A 26,451-nucleotide genomic window follows, 5' to 3' on the forward strand; every position below is an offset into this window, starting at 1 on the left:
TAGCCTATGTGGCTATAATTGATGATCCGTTGGAAAAACTAAAAGCACTTTGCGCAGTCAACAACAGCTATTTGCGATTGCAATACCAGTACGGGGAGTGGTAGCTTCCAGAAAGCACGCTTTCTTGAGCGGCGGTAGGTACACTATTTGATTGGAATTTAATCGGGCTAGGCGTGTTTTATTACAGATATTTACGACTCTAACGTCTTACGACGGAGTTCAACATAGCGATTCCGTTGTTCTGATGCCGCGGTGATGCTGCTTCGGTTTCCGGACGCAACAGACATACATGCACGCACTTCGATGCGACCCAAACTCGACACGCAGATGTGTACCAAGATATCGTCGCCCGTTACAAGCATAGTTCCAGGCGGTCTTATTCAGAGGCAGAGCACGAGAGCGCGCGGTCTGCAGCGGAAGGGCACTGCGCGTTGTACAGGCCGCGGAGGAAGTTCTCCAACGCGTGCGGGAACGTGCGTAAGATTTTGCAATCTCCAAGCGGGGCAGCGGCGCTACCAGTTGGAATTGCGCGAAACACACAGAAAGCATCTGGCACGAACGCATTTCCTTTGTTTTTCTTTTTCTTCCCCCGAATGCATTAGCGAGCTGTATCAGTGCTCCTGCATATTCTATACCGCACAGATTGCGCCCGGCAGTCTCTGTAACAATAATAATAAAAGAAAAGCTTCCTCTTCGTTGAGAGCGGTGCAATCGTTGCGCAGACTCGTTCTGCGGCGAAACCTGCTGCATGTGCGAAAATAGCGCGTGCTACTGACAGCAGGTCGAGGCGCGGCGCTCAGCTCGCGTATGGTGAACTGCTTTCCACATTTGTTTTCGCTTTCTTTTTTTTTTCCAACTTCCCTCGCTGTCACGACCGTTTGCATTGCATGCGCCTTCCTTGTGCCGCAGCACCCAACGGGCTTCGGGCGTTATTATTGATGGATGCTCGCGTGCGACCACGTGTTCGCTCCGTTCGCCGACCGATTCGCACTTCCTCCGCGTAGACTGAAATTATTCGTAATGGCAAAGAAGGGGTAAGGCGTGCAGACACGGAAACAATCAAGAGAAGTGGACAACGCGAACGCGGTGTTGCCCATCTCTTGTGTTCGTGTCTGCTCGCCTTACCCCTTCTTTGCGTTATGAATCCTTACCAACTACCTCAGCTTTCTGTTGTTGAAATTCTTCCCTTCGCATTGCGCTCCCTCTTCTCACATATGCGTGTTCGTTAATTTAGTTATTAAGCGAATGATTATAAGCTTTAAAAGCCGATAAAACTACAATCCTGACTTCGTATGGATGTCTGCTAATTTGCTCTCGGAATCGATTCTTCGGCTTTCTGGCGCAACTGCGATTTATTATTTCGCGATAACAAGTTATACTTAACGTGTGTACTGCTTCGTGAAAACCTCTGTAGCCTCGTTTGAGTCATGTGTGCCTCCGAGATACAGGATGGCGCAATCCAGGATGGCGCAGGACTTGCAAACTATAGCGAATTGGTGTATTCACTGGTCCGAACAATCTTCTGTGAAGCCGCTTTGTTTGTCATGTATTATCACGCCAAACAGGGCGAAAATTACACAGGTCAATACACTGAAATCTCGGAGGCGACATGAGTCATTCGCCGAGTGTATACCAGATGGCGTCGCAATACCGGGCGGTAACAAACAGAGACGTCACCAGTATGTGCGCCTTGCTAGCGCGACGTCAGCGGCACCGTGTGGCGCAGAGACATGAATTTGCTATCGCAAGCTCTCTCAGTCGCACATTTATGTGACTTTTACCTCCTTGTTTTTTTACGTAGTATTTCGTTGTACCATCGCTTCGTTGTCGTAGATATGGATAAACGTTTCTACAGGCCTTTTTCACGACGGACTCACTTGGCTTTTTGCAGCGTGGCATTTGTTTTCTGGACCTTCATGCAAGCGCTCGGTTGAAATTATTTCTGTGCAACCGACGAATGTCTGCCTCAGCCTCCAACATAGCAGCGGTTGTGGTCTTTTTATTGGGTCTGCCTTTGTGACTGCAATGACGTCGGTTCCTTTGTATGTTTTGAGATGAAGTTGGGAAGACAAAAAGCGCTACGGCGTCGTTACACGGCATTACAGAACGACGCTCTTTAAGAGAGTGTCGTTTAAAGCAACAAAAATAAAACAAGGACATCGTTGCAAGACTAGTTAGTGCTTGCTTGTATACGACTTTTCTTGCATGAAGGGCCTTCGTTCATTGCAGCTGCAGCTAGTGCTCCTATAGCTTCTGGATTTCGACGAGCCGTTGTCCTCCCTGTGCGCCGCTCTCGAAAATCTGACCTTTATTTTCTCTAAGCCGTGTTTTCAAGTTCTCGCATGCTACGAGGCCCCAGTGAGCTACTCGGAGTCCTTTAAAACCCGAGATTGCAGACGCTTGCTTCCCATCGTATAGCCTTCCTTTGTGTAGTTGGATCTTCGGAGCTTGTTACTATGCATGCGCTGAACCTTTCTTTCACTTATCTCGAAACTAAATTGTCTTAGCTCCTTTTGGGCGGCCATACTTCTCTTTCGCCGTTATCTCAGTAGCAGGTCAATGCCGCGCACCACAAGTGTTGCTGTGCCTTTTCTGCTGTACTGCTGACGCTGTCGTCAGCGTGTTTTATTTTACTCGCCTGTCGTCTGTACCCAACATATTTATCCATCTTCAGCCGCCTACGGTCGAACGAACTTATGACGAAGTGCTCGAGGCCCCCGGTTTCATTCGTTATACAGGTCATTTCGTTATACAGGTCATTTCATTGTAGAGGTCATTTCGTTGTAGAGGTCCTCGATATACGGAAAAATGAAAAATGGCCGATATACGAGCTGAAGTAGAGACTGGTTCCACGGCATGTGAGGGTTCTTGGACCGCCGCAGCGCGCTTGCTTGGTGACTGATATTGGCGCGCGGAGCACCACCGTCGTCGCGTTGCCCGTTGACGTGGTGACCGTGGCTGCTAGTGCTTCTCGCTTTCAGCGAGTCTCCAGAGAGGGGAGGGAGCGCGCGCCTTTAAGTGCGTTCCGTATCTCAGTCATCGCGAGTTTTGAATTTCAAATGAGGGAGGCCAAGCGGCCTAAGTGATATAAGTCTCGCGGCCGCGCGGTCGATCAGCGCGGTTCGTAGCACGCTCGAGCATTCGTCCTATATAGTGATTGCCACGGAGACGTGTTGCGCCTGTGATGTAATTGGGCTCGATTTCTTTTTTTTTTTTTAAGGCTGGCTAGCGACAAACTCCAAAACGATCGCCGCTCGATTGCTTTCTCGGGCTGTGTGCCGCTATTCGTGCAGCTTTCTTCTTTTTTTTTTTATGTCCTCTTTTCTGCGGGACCAAGTTCTTACGACGATTCCCTTGTAAATTACCCGCTTGCGCCGAGTGGGGTGTCGTTCTTTTCGGGTCACCGCCTTCTCAGACTTCGTACTTTCGAGTTGCGCGAATCGCCCGATCGATTGCACGATGTGACAGAACGACTGACATGTGCCTCGCGAGGCTTGTGGCGCTCACGCGTCGAGGTGCTCTCTTTTTTATTTTTTTTCTCAAGTTTCGTTATCCAGTATAGGTTTGTAATATTTAAGCACTGGTGTATCGCGATATATGAGAAGAGTTAGGTAGCTTTCTGTTGCGCCACTAACGTACGGATCGCACATTCCCTAACATCAATAGATTAGCGTTATAGTAATAGTAATATCATAGTAAATTATAGTAAATAAATAGTGTAATAGAACTTGCTTTTTTAACGTTATCAGTTTACGATGTCTGATGCTGTAATAAATTGATTCACTCTAATATTCGTGATACTCCTATCATTTGAAACCGTATTTTAACACGTACGCCATATTTCAGTTGTCTATTTACGCAGTCGTCGTGTTGTCCAGGCTGGAATTTTTTTTTTACATTTCAATTTCTGAACACTTACGTGTAGGCTTTGTTTTCAAGGGAGCAATGAAGCTCTGTCTATGCCACTCGAATTTCTCATTTACACTTCGTGCAGAAACTTGTTGAGTATAGAAATAACAGTAAAGAAGCCCTCTACGCGTTTGTGGCGACTACTACTCACTTCCACGTATAAGCTTTCGCAAAACTGAAACGAGGAAACTCAGGCTGGAACGAGGTTGTCGGAGGTTTCTTAAGAGCGCAGAACAAAACCGAAATTCCTCGCACATGACTCGCAAGAAAGTCTTCGCATCGTGCAATCAAGACGCGGAGGTTCGCAAGAAGGTGGATAAACTTGAAGAGATCAACCGTGGTCGAACGATGGGTGCTCATTGTTGACTCTTCGCATAGTCCACGACACACCGGAAAATGCGCCACGTTGTGCGATACCAGCGCTATAGGAGGCGGGACAGGAGACCACAAGGCGTCAGGTTAAACGCCACTGCGTCTTTACCCGATTTTTATATCGCGCGTGGCGTACCCCAGAAACGTTATTATACTTTCAACCGCTGGCAGAAACGCAAAAGCGAACGCCGGGATGGTCTCAATTTAGGAAGGGAAGCCTAACTGGTCCCCGTACGGGAAACGTGCGCCCGTGTGCTGTCCTGTAAGAAACGCGTTTTTTTCTTTTACGTTTCCTCGTTCTCTGTAACCGCATAGCTCGGCAAGCCAGGCTCAAGTGAACCCGACGTCAGCACCGCGTCCTTGACGCGAGATCGACGTCCCTCTGATCCGTCGCGTGTTGTAAAGCTCCCATTCGTGTTACGCCGTCTCTCACGATGCCGTGGCAGGCGCACGCTTGCAGCTTTGTGGGAATGCACCCAAAAAATCCGTCGGCGCGCGTCGGCCATTCTCGGGACAGACACCTCCCCTGTGGGGGAGCCGCGCCGTGCGAAATGCGAGTCGTCGGAGCCTTGCCCCTTGCGTCTGTCAGAGGAACATCCCCGCGCTTGCCTGCGATGCCAGCGAAATAAAGAGCGAAGCTGTCGCCGAGTCGACGAAATCCCCCGGAGCCGTCTTTATCCGAGACGTGTGCCACTTGTTATATATATATTCTCCCGGCTCTGTGCCTCTTCCTTTTTTTCTCTGCTGACAGCGCGCTCTTTCAACTTGGCACTCGGCCTTTCATTTCTCGTATCCCGTTTACTGCGTGTTCGTCACTTGATTCTCCGTCTGTGTTTGTGTGAGTGCGATCGCGTTTTTTTTTTCTTTCTTCTAGTATTTGCAGTCTAGTACATCAGTGCGAGACGCTAGCCTGCCGCGCCTCAGACGTGTCGCTACCTCTTGCCGATCCCCCCCCCCCCCCCTTCTTTTATTCCTTTCGTGCCGGGTAACCTTTTAGTTGCCGTATTGTAGAAAATGCTGCGCTCTGCGCTTGTTTAAAGGTCTCTGCTTTCGCCACCATGCCCAAGAATCGGAGAAGAGCGCGGTGACGTTGAACAGTCTGCAGGCGCAACTTCTGGCTCGTATCTTCTTCGTCACTCTTGTCGGCACTTGTCGCGTGGTCGGGATGTCTCCGTGCTTGAGAGTACTTGACACCGTGCTTCTTTCTTTCTTTCTTTCTTTCTTTCTTTCTTTCTTTCTTTCTTTCTTTCTTTCTTTCTTTCTTTCTTTCTTTCTTTCTTTCTTTCTCTCTTTCTTTCTTTCTTTTCTTTTCTTTTGGCGCTGTATTTCTTTCTTCTCCTGAAATTTGCTAACAAGGCTTGTTCCGTAGTAAGGGATGTGACATTACGGGTAGTACGCCCCGCTCCATCGCTGTCTCTCGCTCTTTCGATGCGACAATTTGTCGAACAACTGCAGCGGCTTCACTCACTCTAAATTGGAATAAAGATATAAGGAATTTGAGGGCAGGGTAGAATCTCTTTAAGGTTACTGCTCTGCGCTGACATTATTCTTTTGGTTCCCTGTACATCTGTACGTTTATAGAGCAGTGACCATTCCAGCGTAGAGGTCGCATACGTTATATTCAATTAGAAGTGGTGAATGCACTTGGACGCGCGCAGTATCTATCTATCTATCTATCTATCTATCTATCTATCTATCTATCTATCTATCTATCTATCTATCTATCTATCTATCTATCTATCTATCTATCTATATATATATATATATATATATATGTGTGTGTGTGTGTGTGTGTGTTTGAAATGAAACGTAGACATCGATGAAGATTAATCTTCTTACGGGATACATCCAAACGATTATTTGTTAACCGATAGTACCAACGCTATAAGCGACAAGAACACAGCACACACGAAGCTATCAGCAGCCATCGCACACTGTCCCCATCGCAGGTCACTTTCAAGATAAGAGCCCGTGCGGCCGCTCCATATACGCAGCCTCCGCCGGAGTACGGCTGATCACGATTGATAACGGTTCGACGCGGATGAATAATGCGCTGAAAGAGCGATAACGGCTCATTGATGATCGTAACGTCATCATAGCACCTGGAGGGCGCCGCCACCTACAGTAGTTTGCTTGCGTCACCAGTTCACCTTGCGCCGCCGCCCGTAGCAGTTCGTGTCGCCGCAGCTCTGTCGGTTGTACGTATACCGGTCGGATCAAATTCCATGACATCGATGATAATGACGCCGGGCTGCGTGGCGATGAGCAAGTGGAACAATGCTTACGCATACTTAGACAACTCCCGGACCTCATAGAAACGTGGGAGGCCAAGCTCGTCTCCGAGGACCTGGAACAACAACGACGTCTCGTCGCCAGGGCCAAGGAAGCAGCGAAGGCCAGAGGGTTCCTGGAATGAGGAGACCTCCCACCGAGAGTTGAACCAGGGCTTACCCCGGAATACTGTTTCCAAAATAAAAGTTTATTCCTCCTCCCCTCTTCCGCTCGCTTTTTTAAATTCATTTGCTTCCTCGTCACGTGTTCTCGACACTCTGTAGGATTTGTCAACACCGCTGGTTACGCACCGCGCGACTCCATGCATAACGATCGTGCACGTGACGGCGCTCGACGCACACAGTGGTAATAAGCGCTCGCATCACGCGCTTGTTACACACGCCCCCGCGCGTGCAGACCGCGTGTACGACGCGATGTACAGTCAGTCGGTGGTGAACGGCGCCGCACTCGTCGCGTACACCCGCGTGGCGTCACCCTAAACGAGCGGCGTGTCTCGTCCGCGTACCGGACCGCGTCCATTCAGGGGGCGTCCCCCAGACTGCGGCGGAGATTCACTCCACTGCGCCCCCTTTCATCGCTCTCCGCGCTTGCGTCACACCGCGCCGCCATGGCTTGCACACGCGAGGCTGTGCGTGTAGTGTATAGCGGTCGTATAAAGCTCGGCCTGGATGGAGGACTGCAGATTCACGACCCATTCTTTCCACTCGGCTCTTCTTCTTTGTTTCTTTTTTACACTGCTTTTTGTTCCTCCCTCGGCGACCTGTTGCTAGGTGGCTTTTCGTGTCCCGCTGATGATGTCATTCTGCTTGCTTGCTTGCTTGCTTGAGCTGCAGATAGCTGCTCGCTGCAGGTAATTGCGGACTTCTTCTTGCCGAGTAGATTCGGCAGCTTACGTAAAAGCTCTCGCGGCAAGCAGGGCTCGAACTGCGGAGAAGGACGACGGTAGGCGTCCATAGCGGCGGCGTGTAGGCGAGTATACACGAGGACTGTATCAGGCTGTTTCCCAAGCTGGCCCGTGTTTCACGACGACGACGTTTCGTCGCGCGTGGAACGTCAGAACGCTTGAATGACGAAAGGGTTGGTTCGTAAAAAGGAACTACGTAGAAAGATCTCTTCCTCTCTTTCTTCCAAGCAACATTGCTTGGTTTCGGTGAACCAGTATGAAGTGGGCGGCAGCGCTGGTTTAAAATTGCTTCGTGTGTTCATTATTCCCCGCCTCGTCTTCATCGTCTAAGAAGGAGGAGGGGCTACACCGCAGAGCATGAGCTGTGATTGGGTATGCATTGCCATACGGGAGAGCGCCGCAGACGCCCTTTTAGTTATCCTTTTCATTTTCCCCCAGAGGCTTCAGACATGGTCGGCTATGTTCGTTACGTAATCCTTAAGCGGATGGCGATATATTGGATGGACATATACGAGAGGGAAAAAAGGGAAAAAAGAGGGACACTTAGGGGGTGGACCAGGGAAACGGGGAGGGGGGTGATAGGAAAAGCCTGCAAAATATGCACTTCCAGTGAGCGCAGAGCCGTGTGAACGGTTTCCGTTCTCACGTTCTTTTTTAAATCGTTGCTGTTACTTTTAGTTCCATATGTTCTTCCTGCTCCACGTGCTTATTCGCTAATTGCTTCGAGCGGCCCGTCGGCAAATTAAGAGCGGTGGCGCGCCCCGGCCGCGCCTTCTTAATAGCTTTGGCGCGTATACGCACGCACGCACCTTTCGCAACCCGAAACCTTGCTCTGGATTGCCTCATTAGAATCGGAGACGATCCGACCAGCGCGGCGAACCTATACATGGATGCTCGCACGCACGTACGGTCGGCGACGGCAAAGTGCAGCTCGCGTTATTCAGTTATAGTCGCGCCCCCTGCACTTCCAATCTTATGTATAGCTCGCTCGCGCGTCACTAATTAAGGCCTTCTGTTCTTCATCAGGCTGCTAACGAATTGAGTCATAAACTATGCATAGGGCAGCGAACGCGGCTTTAATGATGCGCGTAATGTTAACCTGTCCGTGCATCTCGCGAGCCGCTTGATCGCATTACATATCCCGGGACGTCCGAAGTGTATACGACTATATAGCATACCACTCGCTTTGGGACCCACCCCGCCGCCTACCGCCACGCGGAAAGCGCTCGTCCGAGCTCAATATCTCTATAATGCCGATGTACGCATTTAACATTGCTCCGTAAGTTTTAAGGAACGCGAACGCACTTGATGTCGGTCGCAGATGCTCGCTCCGTCGACAACGTGCGTCCAGTTTATTTATTTATTTATTTTTTCGCGCACGCGCGGTTTACATATTCGTGGCAGGATATATGCCGCCTCATTGTTCTTCGTCCTTCTCGGTGTACATAGCTGGCGAAACAATGCCAGTCAAGTAAAGGTCAACGCAGCCTCGCGGCATCGGCTTTCCATCGCCTTCTGGTGCCTTTTGAGCGAGCAATGATACGCTTTCATTGCCCCTTAACTATATGCAAAAGATTCGGGCGCCATAGTGTCTACGGGGGCTGCAAGCAGGGCGGTTCGGCCAGCATGCGAATCATGGGTAGCACATGTATTTGCCTAAAATTCGCCCTGCTGGCCTTATAAACGGCTTCGTGATATTGCAGACTGATCATTTTGAACAAAACACTGCGTTATGGATAATTTAATAACCGTTATTGAAGGTCGGCCGACGGAAGGATTCGAACACGGGATCCTCCAGCACAGGCAGGCCCGACATCGAAACCGTTACGCCACAGACCCGTGGACAAGGTGAACAGCTGCAATCAGTAGCGATTATGCGTGCTTGCAGAATCGTATTGCCGTCTGCATTAAAAAAAAAAGTGTGGATTGCTTTCAAGTTTAGGCCAACGAAAGCGGATAAAATGTAATAAACGAAGCCACACGAACGTCTGAATATACAAGCACGAAGAACGGACAAGTACATGTATACCAACCATCATTCTCGTGGCGGTTGAACAAACGCAGCGCCAGCAGAGTTTCCTCTAGTATGATTATCGTATAGGAAACTCTACGCTTGTGTGCACGACGGACAGTGCGGCTAATTAAACGTGGTGCCTCAAGTGCCGCGAGAATCTGCAGCGCGTTGATGAGTGGGACCGACCCAGCTGATAGCAGCGTATATCTCGTGCCTCACGCGCTGCTGGCAACGTGCGTGTTTTTTTTAACTCTCCACTCCCCGTCTCATCTTGCTACGAATGCGTACAGATTATGTCCGCTGTTATCTGAGCAATGTTTGTGTGTTTTTATTGCAATGCGCGGGCGTGATATTCAAACACGGGCGATCTCGCGCGACCAATTAATTACGTACGCGTCCCCCTTGTTTATATTGGAACCCGGCCCGCTTTGCGTTTGATGGCGCGCACACACAACCGCCTCTATTAAGCAGCCTTGGACTCGGTACTCGTGTGTCCCTCTGCGTAAGCTCTCTGCGACGAGTTGCCTTCCCTCGCGGTTTTCGACAGACTTTCGAGCCTGTGTATAGCCGTATTGCCAAGCGTACGACGTTTCCTCGCCTTTCGTTTCGTTGTCCAAGTCAGCTTATTCTACAAGGAGATGTTATACGGGCAGCGCATACTAGAGCTTCCGCATAAAGTGGATCTGCGTGCTCTGTACTGTGTAAGCTCAATAAAGTTCAATTCAATGCATATTCCGCACAAATAAATAAATAATACTAATTAATATTCATTTCGATCAATCAATCAGTCAGTCAATCAGTTATTTACTTACCCTGCTCAGGAACAACCCTAGAGTCTGAGCTCTGGCGCGCGCATCAATTAAACAAATAATAATAGTGATTGGTTGAAGGCAGACACTAAAGAGGGATATTAGGCTAATTGTGTACAATAGCAAAACGACAACTGTTCCGCTACAATCCAAAAAAGCCGCAGAAAACTAATGTTGGATCAGGTCGCCCTGACGTCATGCGCTTTGACAGCCACTGCTCTAATCTGATTAATTGGTTATCGGCCAAAAAGAACTGTATTGCGCTCTATAAAGGAGCCAAGAATTCATCCTGGCAAGTTTCCATAACCTTTCTAGCGCCAAAATGGGCCGGATGCGAGGGAATACTTTGAAGATCGTGGCGTCGCAATGACGCAACAGCGCCGATCTTTCGACCTGAAAAAAAAAAGGAAAGAAAGAAAGGAAAAAGGTTCACCCCGGCCTTTCTTTTCTCCACTAGCGGTCAACGCGCATCTGCTAGCTGAATTGAAATATACTTTAGCAGCCATACTTTGCCTGTCTAAACTTGATTAGTTTTGCGCTTTAGCGTTTAAATATTATGCAAGGTACGCAAAAATACGAGACGCGCACCGGCAATATACAAAGGGCACCGAGAGCTTTTAAATGGCGCGTAAGAAACAGTTCGGTGACTCAGGGTGAGAAGCGGTTGCTTTTCTTGCCTAATGACATCTTGAGATGTAACCTCTGCCCTCTCGGTCGCCAGACTCGCCCTCCTTATATGCTTGGGAGAAAGAAGAGGCAATCCGTGAGTTTAACTTCAACGCTCAATCAGACATACGGAGAGGAATCGCCGATGGAACGTGACCGGGGTTTCGTCGCACGATCCTGCGACGCGATCTCGTTGTATGCCTTGCGCCGTCGCGCCTCTTCGTTTTACGTTCCAAGTCGGAGCGCCTATCGGGAGGGCGAGGCGCCGTCTCTTTCGCTCGCTCTTTTCGCTTCCATCCGAGTGTGAACGAACGCGAATGACGCCAGGAACGCGTCATCTGTCATCGCCTTTCGGTCGCCGTGCACGTCCCCCCTCCCTCCCTCCTTCCATCGGCCCCGTAAAGGCATCACACGCGCAACCCTTTGGTAACCCGCACACGCCATGTCGTTGCGCGCCGTCGCCGCCCTATTCACGTCAAAACGCGTTGAAATGACGAAGTGGGTCTCGCGAACGAATGCGCGAAATGCGTCAGCGCTGACGCGGAAACAACGGCACGCGGAAACCGCTCGCCCGCGGTGTGTGTGCAAGCGCGTCCCTCGCCGAGTCGCGCGTTATTCGCGGTCGCTGCAGGCGAACGAAGACGTCGGGGACCTTGAAGCAGCGGGGACAGACAGATTGAGTGTCCCATTCGTCGCTGCCGTGGGGACCGGCGTTTTCTAAACGCGCGGTCACAGTGCGGGAGGAGGATGTCGGCGCTGAAATAAATGCCGGGGGCCAACGAGCGTTCGAGGACAGCGCATACATAATAATAAGAAAGAAGAAGAAGAAGACCGAGCGAGCGAGCGCATTTCTATAGCCGTACTACTGCAGTGACTGCATGTCCATTCGGACGTCGCCCGTTCTGCTCCTGCGGTGTTCCCTTGCCGGACGCCGGTCGGTGTTGGCGCATTTGCGAAAGGAGAATCGGAGCGTTAGCTTTCGGTCGCTGGGAAGGTGTTGTTTCGCCCGATATCTCTCTCAAGCTTATTCGCCGTTCGGTGGGCGTCGTGTTTCTTTCGCATCACCCTCCCCCTCCTCCCCCTTTTCTTTTTCCTTCATCCATTTCATGCTCTATTGTAAGCCGAGCAGCCATCTCCACTGGAGCCAGTTGCTAGGCGCCGGAGACTCGCTGTCGTCATGGCGTCGGGCTAGCGTGCCGGCTGTAACTCGCTTTGAGACGTTTCGCAGCAGCTGTAAAGCAACGTGGTGCGCGTCGGTGACAAGCGCAGTTATGCCCTCAAACAAACTGATTGCTGCAGAAGGTTAAACAGTGGTTTATAACGTTATAACAATCGGAATAGACAGACGGTGAGGGTGGAGGTAATTCGGGGTTGGCTTCGTGTGCGCTGCGCTCTCGCACGCCTAACTCGCGTTGAAGCGAGAGACAGCGCCAAGGGAGGGGGGGGGGGGGGGTTCGCTCGTCCCTGATGCGTGCCGTCCTTCATCACGCTAGCGTTCTGACAGCGAGTGTCCGCGGTCATCGAGCGAGAAGTGTCCGTGTTTTCCCGTACGCGCGCGACAACTCGCTTGGTAATTTAGTTAGTAAGCGGTAGTTTACAGCACTTTATGCATTAATGTATTAACCTTACTTCTCAAACTACCCTACACTGGTGCTCTTCTCTGGTTGACCTCCCTGCCTTTCTTGTCCTTGCTTTCTCTTCTCTCTTGACTTCTTAAAGCTGTCTAACGATTTGCTATTGCAATCAATGCTTCGCCTCTCGGGCGAAACCGCGATTTTTTTCTTCGTTTTGTTTTTTCGTTAATTCAGTTAGCCGCTGAATTCGATTTTACGCGCGTGACTGTTCTCGCTAAAATGGGTCCGCATTAGAAGAAAGGAAATAAACAGTTCGCGCACGTTTGCTGCGGTTCGGTAAAGAAATTGTTTAAAAATATGTACAATGCCGACTAATTGTGGTCGCGTGCTTAAATTACCGAAGAGTGTTTGGTTTGACGTCCTGTTTCGAATTTATAAGACGACCTTTTTCACGAGTATTTTACGTTTTGGCATTGATCGCAGTTGACAACAGAGATGTTAAAAAATAAATAAAAGAAACCTCTCCGCGAGGGCTCCGGCACAGTACCTATCGGCCGACGGGTGCCGCGGCTATCGCGTATCGCCCTTATACATTACACGTCGAGACACTCGCCGTAGTGTCGTTTGGGCGTTTGACACCGTCGGTATACCGACGCGTAACGTGAGCGCTCCGTGTGCGCGTATATAGTTTCTCCTCCCTGCTGACGGCCCCCCCTCTCGCCCTTACACTCGTGCAGGTGTGGCAAGGCGAGCTCGTCGTCGGCGGCCTCCGACGAAGCGTCCTCGGTGCGCCAGCTGCTGCTGAGCGGCGGCTCGTCGTCGTCCAGCCTCGGCTCGTCGTCGGCCCCGGACAGCGGCTATGGGCTGCCCTTCTGCATGGACGATGACCAGGCGACCGAGACCGCCGCACCGCCCGAGGTCAGTTTTTGGTTCGCTGCGATTTCGATCGAGCGATCGATCCCACCGGTTGGTCGATCCATCAGTACGACGAATCAGTCGGTCAGTAACTCGGCAAATAGAGCAGTCACTGGGCCCGACGGTCCAGTCAATCTGGAACCACCGTTGTAACGAATGAGCCGATCAGTCAATCAATCAATCAATCAATCAACCAATCGATCGATCACTTGAGCAATTGAACCAAGTTGGCGATTCGGGCAAGTTTTTGAAGCGCAAGGACAGGACGGTGTAGTGTATCCATAGAAAAAAAAAAAGCGCGCCCTGTTCTGTGTTATTAAAAAAATAAATACGTGAAAATTAATCAATCAAACATTTTGGACGACGTTATAAGTATCATTAAAATTTGCATTGGTAAGAAGGCAACGAGAATGGAAGTTGGTGGGAACTGGATTGCAAGATCCGCTAAATGTTGATGTTGAAAACATGTCTAAGGAGCGGCCTGCGTGCATGGCGCAAGAAAACGGTCGACGGATATCTACTTTAGAATGGAGGAGCATACTCACTGAATGGATCGAGTAATCGATCAGTTAATCGATTACTCGATCAACTGTTTCATAATGCAGGTAACGCCGACCTACATATATAGCGTCGTTTCATCGATATTCTCGTTTTCTGCTCAACGAAGTGTTACTCGCGCGAGCCACCTTCGTGCTGCCGTGACGGAAAGCGGGGCTCAAAATCTCGCCCCGCAGAGATGCCGCGATCTAGAATGAAGCAGTCCGCCGTATAGCGATCGAGGCTGACGAATGGGTCTGCGCATAGTACGACACTGCCCGTATAATCGCGCTCATTGCCCAACGTTCGAGCCTCTCCTCCGTGTACGGAGTGTTACGACTTTGCACCGCTGCACCACTATTACGACTTTGTGGTCCCGTAGCGCTCGTCACCCGTTTCGTGACAGAGCGTTGGTAGCGAAGACTCCGAGCCTGGCGTCGATGAGAATAACAAAAGGGACTTTATACATTATATACAGGTTATCATACAGGACATGAACGGGTCGGCACTGGGGCCGAGTGCTCACAACAAACGCGACTGTTCTCGCACGACGACGTCCGGCGAAAACGCGTGACACATCTCACCCCAGTCGGGAGCGACACTCTCTCCCGGTGGGTCGGCGGATCCTGTTTTTCAGGTGGCGCATTGCTGCTTTTATAATCCCCGAGGAACCATTGTCACTCAAACGGCCCAATACAAAGTCAGCACACGACGGTCGTCCGAGGGGTCCAACCAGCGACCGCGCTGGCCACCCGGTTCAAAGTTCGCGCGCGCGGTGACCTCCAGGCAAAGGGAGGTGCGGCGCCGGGCTGTCTGGCACACGCGGACACGTCCAAACATGCGGCTCGCCGAGGCTTCTCCCGCAGCAGGACACCGCTGCCTGACGGCTCAGCATCTTGACTTGTGAAGGGAGAATTAGGGCGCTCGCAGGATAGATTCCGCATCCTGGAGATTCGGAATCCGGGCTTGTGGTAATGGCACAACAGCATCCCCGCCCTCAGATAAGGCGCCGGGAAGACGAGCTGCCTCCACGTGGCTCGGATGCCGGGCGCGCACGTTCGTCAGGCTCGTCCAAGTTCACGTCCAGTGTCGGGATGCCAGGTAACTTCACGTGCCCAGGTCCGACTCGCCAGGACAGGAGCTCTGCTCACCGCGTCGTCGCCAAGGCACCTTGACCAGCTCCGCTCGGGTCGTTCCTAAGACCTTGCTTCTCGCCACTGGTCCCGCTTGGTCGTTCTGCAGCTTGCAAAACCGACCGGCAAAAGGCAACACCCAACACGAACAAGTGCCCTCTGTCTCCCGTCAAACACCAGACAAGGCCATAATCCAAATCAACCTAACTAAATAGCTATCCCCCTTTTGCTCCCGCTGCAACAGGAGGCAGGTGTACGATCCAGTACACAAGGCTCAAACAACCAGTTTTCAAATTAACAACGCACCAAAATAGAAACAATTAATAATCAGCAATAATAATGACAAATAGAATGGTCCCCTTGAAATCGCTTTGGACCGAAAACATACTGCTGAGGAAGCAAATGAGGTCATTCATTTTTCCCGGCGATATTTTCGCGGAATCCGAAGCTGCTTATATTTGCGACCCTGCTTATCCGTGTAGCGGCGGTACAATAAGCCAGATTCCTTGCCAAATGAAACCCTCTTTTTTTTCACTCCCCGTTTGACGCATTACCTCAGATCGGCTAGTGAACAATCTTCCTGTTGCTCGCGAATCCGAGTCTCCCTTTCAACTGCAGCCTGCTCCTGCCAGCTGGCGGAAACCGGAGCGAGTGTGGAGCCCGCGTCGCCTAATTGCGGCGTCGCGTCTGTATCGCGGCTAGCACTGCACGCGTCACTCCCACTCACTTCCAGGACCCGCTCGTCTAGGCCAGCCTCCGAGCTCTGCCTCTCCCGTGACTGCTCGCCACTCAAGTTACCTGGATCAGTCCGTGTGCCGCGCCGCCTTTCGCTCACCGACGCTAAGTCAAGTTCCCTCGACAGCGGGCGCGCTTTGGATCGCGTGGGGGCCATGTACGCCACGTCGGCAAAGAATGATTTGCCCTGATCCCTCAGCAGCTGCTCCGAGCTATTTGAGAAGAGGTAGGAAAATTGCTCCGGGAGGGCGGCTGACACCGCGGCTTCGGTGTTAAGTTTCCCAAACTCTCCTTCAATGATAACCGTTGCGATCGGTAAACAGACACTCTCCTTCTCGGCCACTTGCCGTATCCTAACGCACTCTCCCGTAAAATCACTCGAGGAGACGAAAGACGGGTGAACAACGTCCATAGTTGCTGCAGAGTCCCGCAGTGCTCGGCACTTCTTGCCGTTTACCTTAATTTCCTGCACATAGGGCTCCAATAGACGTATGTTCTTGTGAGTTTCCTGTATCGTTGCAAAAGCAATTCTCTCTGGGCAGCTTGCAGCGATGTGCCCTTGCTTTTTGCAATTGTAGCAGGTTAACGGTTTCCGTTTTTCAAAAGAACGCGTCATTTCGTTTCGCTGTTTCGGACCATCGTCATCATTCTGAGATGCATTCTGTCCTTCCCTTACAGTTTCTTTGGGAAGGGACTCGTCTTCCCGAAACTCGCGACGCGTGATTTCCTTCCGTTCGTCGGGCTTCCCGTAAAACCCATCTCTTCTATCTGCTTTTTCTATGCGCACTGCCTTGCTGTGCAAGCTGCGGCGTGTGTAATACTCTTCCGCTAACTCTGCTGCCTTGTTTAGCTTAACCTCCTTTAGCCTATCTTGCAGCCAGAGCCGGACATCCTCATCAATGCAACGGTAGAACTGCTCCAACGCGATGCATTCGACAATTTTGTCGCGGTCGTCGAAAACCTCTTCGCCCTTCAGCCATTCCACCAAGTCGGCTTTTAGACGAAACGCGAAGTCCACATTCGACTCCTTACCCTTTTTTGCATACCGGAACCTCTGCCGGAAAGCTTCGGGCGACAATTTGTACTTCCGCAGTAGCGCTTCCTTCACATCACTGTAGCTCTCAAACGCCTCTTTCGATAAGCAAGTTATTACGTCTGATGCCTCCCCAGGAAGCAAGGCTAACAGATTCTGTGCCCAAAGGGATCGCTCAATGCTATTCCGTTCGCACACGTGCTCAAATTTCACGAGGTATTTGGCCATATCCTCTCCGACGACAAAGGGTGGAAGTTGATCGCGTATTCTTGGAACATTAGAAGTGAGACTAGGCGCTGGCGAGCTATTTCGGGTCTCCAACTCTTTCATTTTAAGCTCGTGCTCACGAATCTCTCTCCTTTCCTCCTTTTCCTCCTCGCGACGTTGCTGTTCTCTCCTTTCCTCTTCGCGACGTTCCTGTTCTCTCCTTTCCTGCTCGCAACGTTCCTTCTCCTCCCTTTCCCGACGTTCATTGATACCCGCCCAGGCCTCAGCGGCTTCCTCAGCCGTTACGTCCCCAGTCCTCATGACCTCAAGGATCGCATTCTTTCTTTTGGTTGAGCCCAACTCAATGCCCAACTCCTCACAAATTTCGAGAAGTTCCTTCACCTTGTACTTCTCCATCGTTCACACTGTCCTCCTGCTGTTTACCCTTTTTGAATATACCTGCCGTACGCTACTATAACACTACTAGTAAGACATATGCAAGTATTTCACACACTGCCCTGTTTACCCCCTCAGCATCCCCTGGTTTTCAAAACACTCTTACTAGGCTTGAAACACACAAGGTTATCACAATGCAACACCAAATCCTTCCCTAAGCTACTATAACCTGTGTCAGAGAAAGTCTGGTGTTTGAGGTAAACTTCAGGCACTCACCGCGCCGAGGTAGCTGATGCCGGTCAATCCCGTAGCTGCCATCCAGTGTTACGGACATCCAACCGGTGCCACCAGTATTACGACTTTGCACCGCTGCACCACTATTACGACTTTGTGGTCCCGTAGCGCTCGTCACCCGTTTCGTGACAGAGCGTTGGTAGCGAAGACTCCGAGCCTGGCGTCGATGAGAATAACAAAAGGGACTTTATACATTATATACAGGTTATCATACAGGACATGAACGGGTCGGCACTGGGGCCGAGTGCTCACAACAAACGCGACTGTTCTCGCACGACGACGTCCGGCGAAAACGCGTGACACATCTCACCCCAGTCGGGAGCGACACTCTCTCCCGGTGGGTCGGCGGATCCTGTTTTTCAGGTGGCGCGTTGCTGCTTTTATAATCCCCGAGGAACCATTGTCACTCAAACGGCCCAATACAAAGTCAGCACACGACGGTCGTCCGAGGGGTCCAACCAGCGACCGCGCTGGCCACCCGGTTCAAAGTTCGCGCGCGCGGTGACCTCCAGGCAAATGGAGGTGCGGCGCCGGGCTGTCTGGCACACGCGGACACGTCCAAACATGCGGCTCGCCGAGGCTTCTCCCGCAGCAGGACACCGCTGCCTGACGGCTCAGCATCTTGACTTGTGAAGGGAGAATTAGGGCGCTCGCAGGATAGATTCCGCATCCTGGAGATTCGGAATCCGGGCTTGTGGTAATGGCACAACAGGAGCCGCCATGCACGACGACATCCGACGCGCGGGTCGCGACGCCGCGTGGTGAATCATTGCCGCGAGTCTTACATCGATTTTGCGGCTCGCATATCGCAACGCGATTCCCCGAAATAACGACTTCAAGACGACGAAGACGACGACGAAAGGTTGACTCGATCTGAAGTTGTTCTCGAGGAACTCGCGCCCGTTGCATATGTACAGGGATAGATATACATGCTTGCTCATATGTGCGGCTGTGTGCGGCGTGATGTGCGAGAACCTAAAAAAAAAGGTGCGCAGGCGTCGTGCGCGTCGACTTGACAGCCCTTCTTCGCGAACGGCGAGAACCGTCATCGAGGACGTCGTCCCCGGTTGATGTTAATTGGTTGCGAATTAAGAGTGTCGCAACACCCAGCGTCATGCGGCTCCTTTTTTGCGAAACTTGGCACCCTCGAGCGAGCCCGTCTTACGTAAGGCACAGCTGTCGTCGAGAAGGGGGGCCTCTTCCAAAGTGGTGTCGCCGACGGCGTCTCTTTCGGATATCCATCCGGGCCCGCGCTTCGTCCTCGTGTATTTCTTGCACGTGCGCTTGTCCGTGGGCGCATACCCACCGTTGTCATTGAAGAGCTTACGCTGGTTTATGTCATAGTATATAGAGTGCACAAGGCAATTTGCTTTCCCAGTACTGTGAAGCACTATAAAGCAGAGCGTGTGAGCGCCGAGCATCACATGTGTATACGTGCGCGGTCTCGCAACAAATAGCCGACGTTTTCAGCGACAGCTTTAAGCGCATGCGCCCTGAGAGCCCAGTCGGGCATGCAGATGATGCGTGCTTTCGTTTTGTCTGCTTCTTTCTTTCTTTCTTTCTTTCTTTCTTTCTTTCTTTCTTTCTGTTCATTAGGAACAGCCGTGCGCTCGTTGGGAGTAAACTGTTGCGAGCTGTGTATACATAATACGCGCGTAATAACGCTGCGGTAGATGTTCGAAGGCGGCGAGGGGGTCACGTGGATAGTATACATACGCGCGCGTGCTCGGCCACCGTCTGCTGCTAACTGCGAACGCATCGCGCGCGGGGGTCGCTTGATTGGCGATCACGCGCGCTCTCGCTCGCTTTCGCGCGGCCGAAGATTATTAATCGCGGCACCGGTAAAGGAAAGGCAGGGCGGCTAAATTCAAGACGGTAACCTCCTCCTCCTCCCTCGTGCTTCTCTCGCGTGTGTGCCGGTCGTCGTCGCGCGTGCACTCTTCGTATACGGAGCAGCTCACCGTGGCGCGCTTCGCGCCGCATGCAGCAGCTGGCTTTTCGCAACGCGTCGTGGTTCTCAGTCCGCGAGCTTGCATTTCAGTCGGCGGCGTGCCGCGGGGATTACCTGCTCCCGAGCTGGCTGTCCGTACGCGTGAGCGCTCGGGAAAAAAAAAACATTACGCCGCAACACCTGCGCGTGGGGGGGGGGGGGGGGGGGGAGGAGTCGCAGTTCTCGCTTTGTTCGGGCTTGTATCCGCCGTCCTGCACATCGCTACGTAGCAACCCGACGCGCTGCGCGCGCGCTGTGTGACGAAATAACGCTTGAGAGAAAAAAAGTGATAGAGCAATTACACTTGAGAGGTATTCCTAGACGACGGAGGCTTTGCCATCTCTCCTGTATTGCGAAGCCGCGGCATTTTTGCTTGTGCGTCAGATGAGATCGATGCGCAGCTTCGCTGCAGCTGCAGGTTACGTTTCTACCTGGAGTTCGTTTGGTAACCGCGTCGTTTTGTGTGTAGGCTGTTGAAATCGTGTGCTCGTAAGAAAATTGCTCGTGCTCTTCGCTTGCGGGTCGGGTTATTCTGGTTGTTGATTTGGCCGCGGTGTGTGCCGACTTTAAATCGAAGCTTTCGGCTGTTCGGATCGTTTGTCCCCCGGTAAAAAGGTGGGGCGGGGGGGGGGGGGGGTGAGATAAGGACGCAGTTCAGGCGAACGTAAAGAGAAACTATGACCCCCAAACTGTGCGATGGGCCAGAGGTTTGGGCTGGACCCCAATATATCTTGCGAGGCGCAACTGTAGCAATATTATATCCTGTCTCTAGAAGAAGTTCCTTGTCAAAGGAGCGATCGATTCGTCGAACGTGATTCGATCATCTAATTGGTGGGGTCACTTTTCAAAAACGTTAATTTACTGTCTAATTGCATTCAGCTTGTCGCGACTTGCCTCAAGTTCTGAAATTGATCCGAGTAAAATGTTTAAGGTAACCCACGGAACCAGAAATTTTGTACACGCCTAATATGTGTTTCATTTCTTATCTGATCATTTCTTATGCGCCATTTCTATTAGCTGCAACTGTTGCCATCCCATTTAGCTTACAAACAACGATTACACTTTGTTTCGCCATGACGTGCGCTACCGGAGTGGAGGACACGCTACTGGCGTCAGCCAATCGGGGAGTAGAGCACTCGCGTGACGCGCATCCGCTTTGCGCGCCACTCCGCGGCGTCGTCTGCTCAGTCTCGAACATTCGTCTATAGCGCCACGGCGCGACTGGAACCTTCAATCCACCGCCAGATGATTGTGAAACGGAGTACGAGTATAACCTTAAACCGAAACCGACGATCCGTACAACTGTGCGTGGGAGCACCGTGGAAATTACCAGCCGATGACGCACGCGTCCTCCTCATCCTCTGCTTACCGGCAATCCCTGCACTCCTGTCGGTCTCGCTACCTTTCCATTTCTTTTTTTTTTTATTACCGAAAGACATCTTGCTCTTGGATTAGCGTTTGCTGGCCATTGTCGTCAGGCTTTCCATCTTTCGCGCGTGCGCAACAAGCTTTCGCCGTGCTTTTCTTTTTTTTTTTCATCTCACGCGCATGCGCACGAACAGCCTTATTGCGCTGCAAGCCTGCTGCGCGGCCAGTGCTGCACTCGAGCAGACGCGCTTCCCTTGGGGCGATGCGTCTTCGAAGGGGGCGTCGATGGACTCTCTCTCGTAGGGTGCCACCCTACTTACTCTCCGGCTTGCGCAGTCTCCATGCGTGGCGAGGCAACCGACCGCGGGTGCGGTTTTTTCTTTTTTTCTCTGGTTTCTCGCAACAGCGGTTTTTCACATTCGCGCAGTGGCCGCCCGCAGCAGTGGGCGCTTTTAGCGAACGCTGCGTGCCGTACGTAACGTATAGAGTGTGTCTCGCTTTCGAGCTGCTGCTGTTCTCGTTGCGAAATCCGAAGCCACTCGCTCATCTCTCCGTTATGGAAACTTGGGGCTGTAGCGGGAGCGCCCTCCTCTCGCTGGATAATGGCGCGGTACATAGTTTAGTAACGACTTTGCCGGCGCGAGTTTTGCAACCCCTGCCGCTGCAGTGCCGGAGACAGCCAGCCGGCGCGGCCGGACTGTAGGGGGAAGACGCGCGCTCGCGTCACCCCTCCAGTCCGGCTGTAGGCTGACGAACCTCCCGTCGAAAAGCGAGTTTTCTAAATAAAATAGCGAGGCTCTCTCTCTCTCTCTCTCTCTGTTGTCAATCTTTCCCTCTCAGGCTTGAGTGGCTGCCGGATGGATGCGGCCCAAAGGGGGCATTAGGGATTATCCGTTTTGTCCCCGTTACGTTAATCGTCGTCTGCCCGCCAACATTTTTTTTTTTCTTCTTCGAGCAACAGGTGTCGCTGGCGTTGGGACCTGCAGCGCCGTTTCCCGCGCCGCTTTTCGGTGAGCTCGACTTGGCGCCGTACAGTCGCCGCAGTGTATACTGCATAAACTGTCGTGTGATGCAACGCGGCGACGACATTATTGCGCCTTGTCAAGGGAGCTGTTGACCGCAACGACGGCCCACAGCTCCGTGTTCCGCCACGCTGTGGCGCGTTCGGTCGTCAGCGATCTGACAATCGAACACCGTAGGTCTTAAAATCTTTCACCGTGTTATTTACTTTTCTTGTTGTTGTTGTTGTTGTTGAATAGCTTGGCTATCGTTAGCGGGGACTCCTTACATAGCTTTCCATTTAGATTGACTGGTCTGCCCTTCAGGCTTATGTAGGCTACCTTCTGAACATTTACCCCGCCGCTCCCGCGCATATTTATCGTATATAACACCCAGCGTCAGAGCCAACCGTCGTCTTCGATTGAGCGGACGTTCTTTCATTCGTTCACGAAAGGCCGCATAGGCGTGACCGCAATAGAGAAGAGCAAGTGGCCGAGCATTACCTGTGGGCTCGCACGCTCTCTGCGCGGTTCACCGTACTTACGTTGATGAACAGTTTCGCCACCAGCGCTGGCCTTATTGAAAGTTTCCTGTAGAACAGAAGGCACGGGGGTCGAACCGATTCCCTCGCCGCGCGATGATTACGCAACTTCCCTTTGTTCCCCGAGAAAGGAGCTCTTTACGGCATTACGGGTGTTCTTGCGGGGGAACACAGCCACTCCCGCGGCAGTTCAATCGATTCGAGTCTCCCGCGAGGCAAAACCGTCTGTGGCTTGCACTGGGCGTGCTTCGCCATGGGCGCTGTTTATCCCCGAATCCACGACATTGGGTAAGAGGTGCGGTGTAAGAAGAGAGAGAGAGAGAGTTCGGGCCTGGCATTATCCAGTGAGCACGTGCATTGGTGGCAGCAACAGCCATGTAGCGGTTAGCAACCCCACTTGTTGAACCTTGCGGCCGAATTTCGACACAGTTGCCCGCGGCGCTGTCGAAAGTGCGATGGCGTCCAGATATATATAGTATACACAGGTCGCGATAACCTCGCAGCGGGGCTTTCGAGTCACGCCAGGTGGGAATTATTTAAAAGTAAGGCGGTCTCGGGAAAGAATAGGGAGATGGGGGGGTGTTGAGGCAGTTCTTTCTGGCTTTACTGGATTAGGTGTGCACTGTCATTGTGCAAGCCTCGCAACCGCGCGTGCGAGCGTATACCACACGAGCGCATCCCTTCTGCGCACTTGCGCCTAGCTAATTATTTACGTAACTTTTCACTTCGTGCCGCGCGGCTCTATGGCTCGCGCATTCTGCTGTATATGCAGTTCAAAGCAGATATTCAGCACACATTATTGGCGCTGTGCACGTGCACCGATTAGGCTAAAAGCGGGGCTTCATATTTCGGCGACGCATGCTAAGTCTCTGTGCCTGCGGCAGCGTTGCTTCACTGGGAGAGCACGCATGCATCGCTCGTTGCCATGGTGATTGCTCGTCTTGGCAGACGCTGCACGCTTGTACTCGCGTTATTAGCATTCTTTTTTTATCGTTCGGGGAATGAGACGACTTAGCGTGCAGCGGTCCGTAACTATCGTCCCCGTCAGGCAAGGTCGACCGTCGGGAAAAAAAGGAAAGAAAGAATCCATTCGGAAGGCCGGAGGAAAAGTGAAGAGCGATGATCTTCCATGTCTCGCGAAGTTAGCGGGGAGTAGCGCTGTTGCGAAGAGACACTAAAATCGACGCAAGTGACGTTGACAAATAAGATTTTCTTTTTTTTCTGTTTGTTATTTGTATTTTCCTTCGTTTTCATTTTTCTATAGGTATGCTTCGCTTCGATAACTATACGCTGGCCGACACGGAACATCATGGCTTGCAAGAGCACGCGCGTTCTGATAAAGGAAGAGCGAAAGCATCCGTGGTAAATGATCCTTTATGCGTGCATTTAGTAAATAAAGGTACTAATGAGAGATGCAGTGCCATTTTGGATTGTTAAAGCAGAATTTCTTGCATTGCACACGATCCCGCACAGAACACAGTTGTCCCCGCGGCCCTATATTGGCGAGTCACTATAGGCCTCTCACAAACACACTCACAAACCAACCCACAAGGTTGTGGGTTCGGTTCCCACTTGCGGCCAGCTGTTTCTTCATCCACTTTAATTTCCATTAATTTATCGTTTCTTTATTTCATTTATTAAGCACAAGTAATTTCACCTATGTTGTCCTTGGTGTCAGTGTTCGTTGGCTTATGATATGGCTAATAAAGATCGGGCCCCTCGGTTAACCCCCTTTCTTCTCGTTTATATATATATATATATATATATATATATATATATATATATATATATATATATATATATATATATATATAGTCATATAATGAGAAGCCAACAAACACTGACACCAAGTATAACATAGGGGAAATTGCATGTGCTTTAATAAATGAAATAAAGTAATGATAAATTAATGGAAATTAAAGTGGATGAAAAAACAACTTGCCGCAGGTGGGAACCGAACCCACAACCTTCGCATGTCGCGTGCGATGCTCTACCAATTGAGCTACCGCGGCGGCGTTTCCCCATCCACTTTCTTGGGTATTTATGTGTACTAGTAGAACCCTGGGAGTGTTAGCCAGCGCCCCCACTCACAGACCTTGCCGGCTTTCTTCTCGTGTATATATATATATATATATATATATATATATATGCGCGCGCTCGCATGTATATAGCTGGAGAGCGATGTTTGCCTGGCAATGTCGCACGCATGTTTTTGCAATCTCCTCCAGCTTTTTATAAGCAGTTCTTTGCGTGTGTGTATATATATGCACACACGCACACACACGCACACACAAACACACACGACAGCGCGCACTCGTATATACGCCATTGTATAAGTTTAATATCGAAGCTTGCGAGAAAAGTATACAGCGGAAGCGCAGGGTTCAAAGCTCTTTTTAATTTCTTTCTAATTTCCTTTTCCTTGCTTTTCCTTTTTTTTTCGCAACAGCTACACCGCTACTCTTCGCAGCGGAATATGATTACGAACGTTGCGCAAGCTTCAATCGCTGGTGCAATGCGGACGCCGCGGTTCTCCGGATGCCTTTGGTACTTGCGCGCGATACGAGACGTGTATGCTTCGTAAGTGAGGATCTAACGGAAGAACTATTTAGATGGACGACACCAGCCACGCGTCTGGTCGTGTTCGCCATTAAAAAAAAATATAGCAAAAGAAGAAGAAAAAGAAAAGCTCCCGCCGCGAGCACGTCGTCCGCACATCATACGCATTATCGATCCCTCAGAATTCGCGTGATTGCACTGTCCTTCTTTCTTCGCGTTGTACGTCTGAAAGTGCACGTAGCCCCGTCGTTGCAATTACTGGCGCGAAGAAGAGCGCGTCTGTATGCGCGAACGAGGTCCCCGAGCTCTCAGTTCGAATCAAGTCTGTAAGTGTGCGCTGCAGAGAAAACGGATGCCCGTCCGCCCACATTTGCGAACATCGAGAGCCTGAAGTGTATGATAGAGTTGCAGCAAATCGCGGCGTCTGTATTTATTAAGCGTTATGTGCAGGTATACTGGGAACATTCACGTTCTTCACTATGTCTTGAAGTCTTTCTTTCGTTGCCGTATGCGGATATATATATCCGCATATATATATATGTCGCCCTTGAGAGAGCGCGCTTCTTCAGCGGTCTCTCGAGTCCATGTCTCAGCTGAAGGTTGAAAAAAAAAAAAGAACGTATTTCTAATGTACAGCCGCGGCCACGCCTGTGTAGAGCGCGCGAGCAGACGGCCTTGCTCTGCGGGGCGACACCGTGCGGCAGTTGCGGGATCTGACGCACTGTGCCCAGGAGCATGCGCGGCCTAATAGACATGCAGAACTACATTACACGAGTGGCAACGTTGAAACGGGCAGTTGTTTAACCGAATGTCTACGCTTCCTCAGGGCGCTCTCGGTATAGCCATGCCAAAAGATTCCGCGTTTCAGCTGATAACACACGCCCGACTCTATCGCTCTTTGGGACATTGTGCGCCCCATAATAGCAATTGCGCGTCGCTCATCCGCTGTGAGTCGGGGAGCCATTGCGAATAAATTCTGCGAAAAGGTTTGACTTCTATGTCTAATATAGGCAGCACGCATGCGATGTTGTCATTTCACTGGCCGATAACATTATCTGGGATTGGTGAAGACATAGTTTTTCATATCAAGTGCCCTGACAGAATCGCACACGCTATCACTCACTTGCGCAATTCCCTTGTCATCGCGCGTAGTAAGATGGCGCCCTCGGGTAATGCGCACAACCGGCAAAACACGTGCGCTTAC

General features: G+C 51.2%; 1 protein-coding gene across 6 annotated transcripts in view; it reads left to right on the forward strand.

Moving 5' to 3' along the window:
* Positions 1-26,451, forward strand: part of LOC135900300 (growth factor receptor-bound protein 14-like) — a 327,836-nt gene that overhangs the window by 210,017 nt on the left and 91,368 nt on the right. For all 6 annotated transcript variants that reach the window (XM_070531952.1, XM_065429758.1, XM_065429760.1 and 3 more), the window contains one exon: positions 13,278-13,458. In XM_070531952.1, the coding sequence (XP_070388053.1) occupies positions 13,278-13,458 (181 nt within the window). The remainder of the gene's footprint in view (positions 1-13,277; positions 13,459-26,451) is intronic.

This window comes from Dermacentor albipictus, chromosome 1 (genome assembly GCF_038994185.2).
Source record: "Dermacentor albipictus isolate Rhodes 1998 colony chromosome 1, USDA_Dalb.pri_finalv2, whole genome shotgun sequence".
Classification (NCBI taxonomy): Eukaryota; Metazoa; Arthropoda; class Arachnida; order Ixodida; family Ixodidae; genus Dermacentor; species Dermacentor albipictus.